Source organism: Heteronotia binoei, chromosome 11 (assembly GCF_032191835.1).
Source record: "Heteronotia binoei isolate CCM8104 ecotype False Entrance Well chromosome 11, APGP_CSIRO_Hbin_v1, whole genome shotgun sequence".
Classification (NCBI taxonomy): Eukaryota; Metazoa; Chordata; class Lepidosauria; order Squamata; family Gekkonidae; genus Heteronotia; species Heteronotia binoei.
Window position 1 is genome coordinate 84,779,897 of NC_083233.1, and position 6,298 is coordinate 84,786,194.

The window sequence follows — 6,298 nt, forward strand, 5'->3', positions numbered from 1 at the left end:
GGACCAGGGAGGCGCATTCCCAACCTCTTGGGGACAAAAGGCGAAGCTGGAGCCTGCCATGGCAGGGCTGCTTCCAGCTTTGTCTCCCTGTTCATAATCGGCATAGCACTGCGGGGCTCTTGTGTATGAGAAGGAGCGACCAGCAGCTGTGGTCAGGAGCCCCTGTGGCGGCTGCCTCCCTCCCTCCCGAGCACTGCTTCCTGCACACCTGGCATGCACCACAGAGGCAGACGGGGGACTTCTGATCTCCCCTGCCCGGAATGGGGTTCTTGGACTCCTCTGGAAAGGCCAGGTCTGCATCTTGGCGGAACTACTCGACACAGCGGTCACCTTGGGAAACCAGGGGGCTGCTTTTGCCCAGGCTTGGCTGATGTGCGCCAACGGGGCCTGCCGCTAGATCAGTCCGATCTCCCCACAGTGACCTGTGCCCCTTAGTCACATCTACACTGGACTCCTGCTGGGGCTTGACGGCTGGTTGAGGATCATCACTCTCTGGAGTGAGTGGCTCTGATCCTCTCCCAAGCCCCATTCAAGGGCTTGGTTGAAACCCGACTACGTGGCTTGGGACGGGAGAGTCTGAAGGGCCGTCTCTTCTCCCATGTGGTCCTTCTAGGGAAATCAGATCTCGGGGGGAGGCCTGGTCTGGTCCCACAATCAAAGAGGCTCGTCTGGTGGGCCCCCTCCCCAGCGAGGTGCGCCTGAACCCCTCACTCTCGGCCTTCTGGAGGCAGTTGAAGGCAGCTTGATTTGGGGCTTTTGTCATTGTTTTTACTGTGTTCTCATAATGTTTCATCTACATTGTCAGGGGAGGAACGCAGCTCACAAGCTTTTTAAATGAAAAGCAATGAGGGAAATGCCCACCGATGTCCCCGGGTCTGCCCTGCGGTGGCCTTCCAGACTGTGGCCTGAGCCCAGACGCTGCCGGAGGGAGGGAGGGAGGGAGGGAGGCCAAGCACGGCCTGCATTTGGGGTGGTGTCTGTTGCCCGCCTTGTGGTTAACCTCTCTGTCCCCTCCCCCTTGCAGCCCACGAGCTTCCTTCCAGCAAGACCTCAGCCCCGGCACAGACTGGCAGCCACCTGCCCTGTCTCTCTGTCCACTGCACGGAGGATGTGGCCGAGGCCAAGGGGCGGACTGCGGTGCCCACGTGGCGATCGCTGCACTCGGACATCTCCAACAGATTTGGAACTTTTGTCGCTGCCCTGACTTGAAGACGACGAAGAAGAAAAAGACAGACAGGAATTATTTTTTGTTTCTCTTTCTGTTTAAGGGGCGCACATGCTAGTTGGAGTATTTTTCTAGGTTGGTTGGTACCTGCTTAGTGGCATAGAGACTGGAAAGGGTTAATTTAAAGTCAAGCTCACTCAAGTTTCTTTTTCCTTCTGAAGTCTCCCACCAGGGTCTGTTCTCCTTTAGGCAGGGGTACCCCACCCCCCTGCGGCAAGCTGGAAATGCCCCCTCCCTTCTAGGGTGTGCAGCCCTCCCATTCAGGTTTGGAAGGTGGACCATGCAAAGAAGGGGCTTCAGCCCCTCCCCCAGCACACAAGTATTCTGACCCCAAACAACCTTGGAGAGGCACTGCCTGGCCCACTGTGCATCCTGATGTCACATCGGCGTGAGCACTGATGGGTGGTCCACGTGGGGGGAAATGGTGTGTGTGGGGCAAGAAGGCTGTGAGGTTCCTTGTCTGGATCTTGGATCAGGCCCCGCACATCCGGGAAGTGAGGGAGACCCACAACTCAGAAAGTCTAGGGGTGCAGCCTCTCTAAAGCCCGTGGTGTGAACTGGGGCGCTTGCTTGTGGGGTCCCCGGGGCATTTGCTGTTAGGCGAGGTCTTCTCCGTTTCTGTTGCACATCCAGGTTGCTGAAGTCACCACAAGAAGAGAGAGAGGCCTTCTCCCTTTAACCCATTCTCCCCCCGCCCCATTATTCGATGCTGTTCAAAATGGAAACCCGCAGGAGTAACTGCCCCCTTAAAGTGACCAAGAGCTTCGCGCCCACCTCCTGCCAGCCGAGGCAGGGACTCCTTCTCTGTGGGGGTCTTCCCAGCCCCCCAAGGAGGCTTCGCTGGGACAGCAGGCTGCTCAGCCCCTGCTGGGTGGTTGGAGGCACTGGGCAGCTGCACTCGGAATGGGCCTCTTCGGGCCAAAGACCCCCGTGGAGTGGGGAGTCTCTCTCCCCCTTGGAGGGGCCAGGCCGGAGGGAAGAGAACCTTGCTTGGGTGGTGCTGAGCTGAGGCCCTCTCCTCCCCCCACCCCAGGGGGAAGAGAGGGCCTCTGAGGAGGCTGCAACCTGTGCCCTCTGCCCTGCCCAGCTGTGCTCCTGCGGGGGGGGGGAGGGGTTGTCTTCTGCTCTGTGGCTGTGTTGAGCGTCTGTGTCCCTCCATTCCTGCCTCTGGGCGGTTGGCCTGTCTCGGTTAAGCCCTTGCCATGGGGGGGGGCTGTATTTGGACCCTGCTGGCAGCCGGGGCCCTCCACCCAACCCACCCTGCTTGCTCTGTGGGGCTGGGCCAGGCTGGGGCCCCTGGGCTCTCCTTCTGGGAGGGCGGAGGGGCTATCGGGGGCCAGCCTCCTGCTGATTTCCTTCGGCTGGGTGTAGCTGAAGAGCTGGCATTTGTGGGGAGACCTGCCTTGCTTTGGATGCTGTAGGAGCAGTGGACACTTCCCTGGAAAGACAGGCTGTAATTCCTGGGTCCCTTCCAGCATCCTGACTGAGCCCAAAGAGAGTTTCAAGAGCAATGCAAGAGGGAGGGAGTTCCAAGAGATTTGCATTCTGGGTAGGAGCCTGAACTGCTGTTCCCTGCTGGCGGTTTGGCTGTCCCAGACGTAGACCACCCCTTGGCCCAGGCAGTTTCACCTTCCTCTGTTACAGTCCGGAGCCATTCAGATTTTCCGGGGCTGCAGGCGGTGGAATAAAAGCTGCCGAATTGTGGCACTGCCCCCCACCCCCAGCATCTGTGTCCTTCCTCCAGGCAAGATGCCTCCCAGCAAAGAGAAAACCTCCAACTGCTGCCCCCCCTCCCCCCGTCTAGCTGGTCTTCCGGTGGAGCTTTAGCTTAGCCATGAGAAGTGAGCCTTTCCCTTTCCCTTTCGAAACCCCAGACGTTCTAAGGAGGAGATTTAAAGTCTGCTCAACATTCTGTGGAATTTTCTTCTGTTAAAAGTAGATTTTGTACTTTTCTCCCTCGCAGAGCCCCCCAGGCTGCTAGGCCAGGCTTTCCTGGAGGTTTCAGTTGCCCCCCCCTCTGGTTGCAGGTGCTGGGGGGGCAGCAGAGCTGGGGGGCTTCTCCTCCTCTGGGGACATCAGGAGGCCCCTTGCTGACTTGCTGCTGATTCTAGGTGAGAAGGCCTCTGGGCTCGTTCTGCAAACAGAGTCTCTTTTCCTTCAGCCCCAGAAGGGGGGAAACCACATCTCTTCATCTTTAAAAAAACAAATTGAATTCCTTGTGGGGGGGGGCACCCCAGTTCTGAGGACTTGAACAAGAAACAAACACCCACTAGATCAAAACTTGGCCGAGGCAGCTCAGCAAACCAATTCCACGGGAAGGTTTTCATTAGTGGCAAACAGCTGTTTCCTAACAAAATAAAAAATGAAACAAACTTCAAGGCAAATACTAGCAGATTCTTTTCTGTCCCACTGTTGGCTCGGGTGACTTGCCATCTTAAATTGGGCCAAGCGCTGAAGTTCTTTGCTGCACGCAGAACACATGCTGGATTTCCACTGGCTTTGGTTGGATTTTGGAAAATATTCTACACATGCTCCAAGAAGGAAATGTTGAGGACTCTGCTAGGGACCCCAAGGGGCTGAGCTTTCGATTGGTCACCCAAGCACTTGGGGATGGTGGGCCAGGCTCGCCGGTGCTCCCCCCTCCCCCCACCATGGCTATACTTGAAGGCGGAGGGACCCCTTTTGCCTCCTTGGAACAGAACCCTCTAAGCCTGCACTCCAGGTTTGGCTCTGACCTCAGGGGGCTTCTTTGCCCCCCACCCCCGCCTGCCTAGCAGAAGGGAGCAACTGTGGGGCACCAGCGGGGTGGTCTCCACAAAGGAGTATGGGGCTCCCCACTAGCAGTGGCAAGAAGGCCCCCTCGGCCACGTTCTGTGGGGCTCCCACCGTCCCAGCTGGGAAAGGCAAGTGGCAAGAAATAGGGGGCAGGGAGGGGGGTTTCCTTTGTCCTGAAGTGAGTCCTTGGGAGAGCTCTCTTTCCCTAACCCAACAAACTGTCCAACAAACGTTATTGCACATGTAAGATATAAATGTGGGGAGGCCACCTGTAATACGCCCTCCCCCCCCGCCCCCCCCCCCGGACTTTTGTTTAAATTCATTTCTCGATGCTTGGTTGGAAGACTGTGACAAAAGCTCATGAAAAGTGAGTGTTATTTTCTTTCTTTTTTAATATGTAAAGTGCACTCTTCTGTATTCATGCATATTGTATATATCTGTATATGTTTTACTGAGCAACTAAATAACAATAAATATGATGTTAATGGTGGCTATTGTGTATTTGGGGCTGGGTTTTTGCTTTCTCGCCCCTCCCCCCACCTGCTTCCCTGGGTTGGTTTTAGTTTGGTCTCTGGCAGGGGGGGGGAGGCTGGGCTGCTGGGGGGGCCTCCTTGCTTTGGCCTGCCTTTGTCCCTGGAAGCCCCCTGCGATGGAGGGAGGGGAGCTCTCTCTTCGGCCTCCAGCTTGCAGCTGTGGATGAACTGGGGTGGTGGGGGGGTGTTGGTGCTGCTGCCTTGATATCTGCTGCTGCTCAGGAGAAGTGCCCCCCCATCAGTGCCCCTGCATGCTGCCTGGTAGGAGGCAAGATGCCCCCCTCGCCAACCTCTCTTCATGCCTCTAAGGGGAAAGGCTGCATGGTTTCCCTGCACGCTCTGCAACAGTGCCCCAGTGGGGAGAAGTCTGGGGGGATTCAGGGGGGCGGGGCTTTCTTTCCTGTCCCTCTATTTGGGCAGAACCCGCCCCCCCTCTTTCTACAGCTGAGCAGGGCATTTGCTCTTTGTGGGAGGGGGAGGGGGAGGCCTGGTGAGGATTTCCTGGGGGCAGAGGGGAGCCAGGCCAGCCCTGGCTGCATCAAATGCAGCCTATTAGCATGTCCTTCACATCCTGGCATGGCTCAGAGAGCGGGGAGGGAGTGCCTCGCCCTTCTTCCCCCCTCTTCTAAACACACGCAGGGCCCTGTTTGGTTAGCTGGCCGGGCCTCCTGGGAGGCGGCAGACCCCCCCTTTGACTCAGAGGAAAGGCAGAGCCTTTGAGAACCCCTGCCTCTGTGTGTGTGTGTGGGGGGAGGGATCTGTGCAGAATGCGGGCAGGGGGCAATCAGCCTGGTAGGTGACAGGTGCAGTTTCCCCCCCCTTTCCCTGCCCCCCTGTTCCTGCCTGCCATGGCTGCCCCTCCCCTCACTGGCCCCTGTTCCTTCAAGGCCCTTTCTCGGGGGGGGGGGGCAGCAGCGGGCCCTCGGGTGAGTGTGGGTGAGGGCAGGGCCTGGAGCTCCTCCCTCCTGTCCCCCAGTGGTTGCAGCCACACCCTCCCCAGGGCAGGAGCCAGCGGAAGGGAAGGCCTTGTCAAGGGGGAGGGGCTGGGCAGGCTGCCAGTATTGGGGACCTCAGCTGAGGAAGGCAGCCCTGGCAAAGGGAGGGAGAGGCTGGTGGGGCGCCCGGGCCTGCAAGGGGTGTCTGGCCTGCCTTTGCTCTGCTGGCGCCCCTCATACTGGGTGCCTCTAGGATGCAAGGAACATAAGAACATAAGAGAAGCCATGCTGGATCAGGCCAATGGCCCTTGCAGTCCAACTCTCTGTGTCACATAAGAACATAAGAGAAGCCCTGTTGGATCAGGCCAATGGCCCATCCAGTTCAACTCTCTGTGTCACATAAGAACATAAGAGAAGCCATGTTGGATGAGGCCAATGGCCCATCCAGTCCAACACTCTGTGTCACATAAGAACATAAGAGAAGCCATGTTGGATCAGGCCAATGGCCCATCCAGTCCAACACTCTGTGTCACACAGTGGCCAATATATGTATGTGTGTATACACACACACACACACACACAAACCTCTATCATGTTGCTCCGCAGTCGACATTTCTCCCAGCATGGCATTGGCCTTTTTTATTGCAATCGCACACTGTCTTGACATTTTCAGTGAGTTATCTACCACGACCTCAAGATCTCTCTCTCGGTCAATCTCTGCCAGTTCACACCCCATCAACTTGTATTTGTAGCTGGGATTCTTGGCCCCAATGTGCATTACTTTGCACTTGGCCACATAGAACCTCATCTGCCACGTTGACGCCAACTCA

At 57.3% G+C, this 6,298-nt stretch overlaps 1 protein-coding gene across 1 annotated transcript in view; it reads left to right on the top strand.

Moving 5' to 3' along the window:
- The window catches only part of MN1 (MN1 proto-oncogene, transcriptional regulator), a 28,075-nt gene extending 26,724 nt beyond the window's left edge, over nt 1–1,351 (top strand). The window contains 1 exon segment of the mRNA XM_060249378.1: nt 1,025–1,351. Within this exon segment, the coding sequence (XP_060105361.1) occupies nt 1,025–1,209 (185 nt within the window). The 3' untranslated portion in view covers nt 1,210–1,351.
- Nucleotides 1,352–6,298: the final 4,947 nt, after the last annotated feature.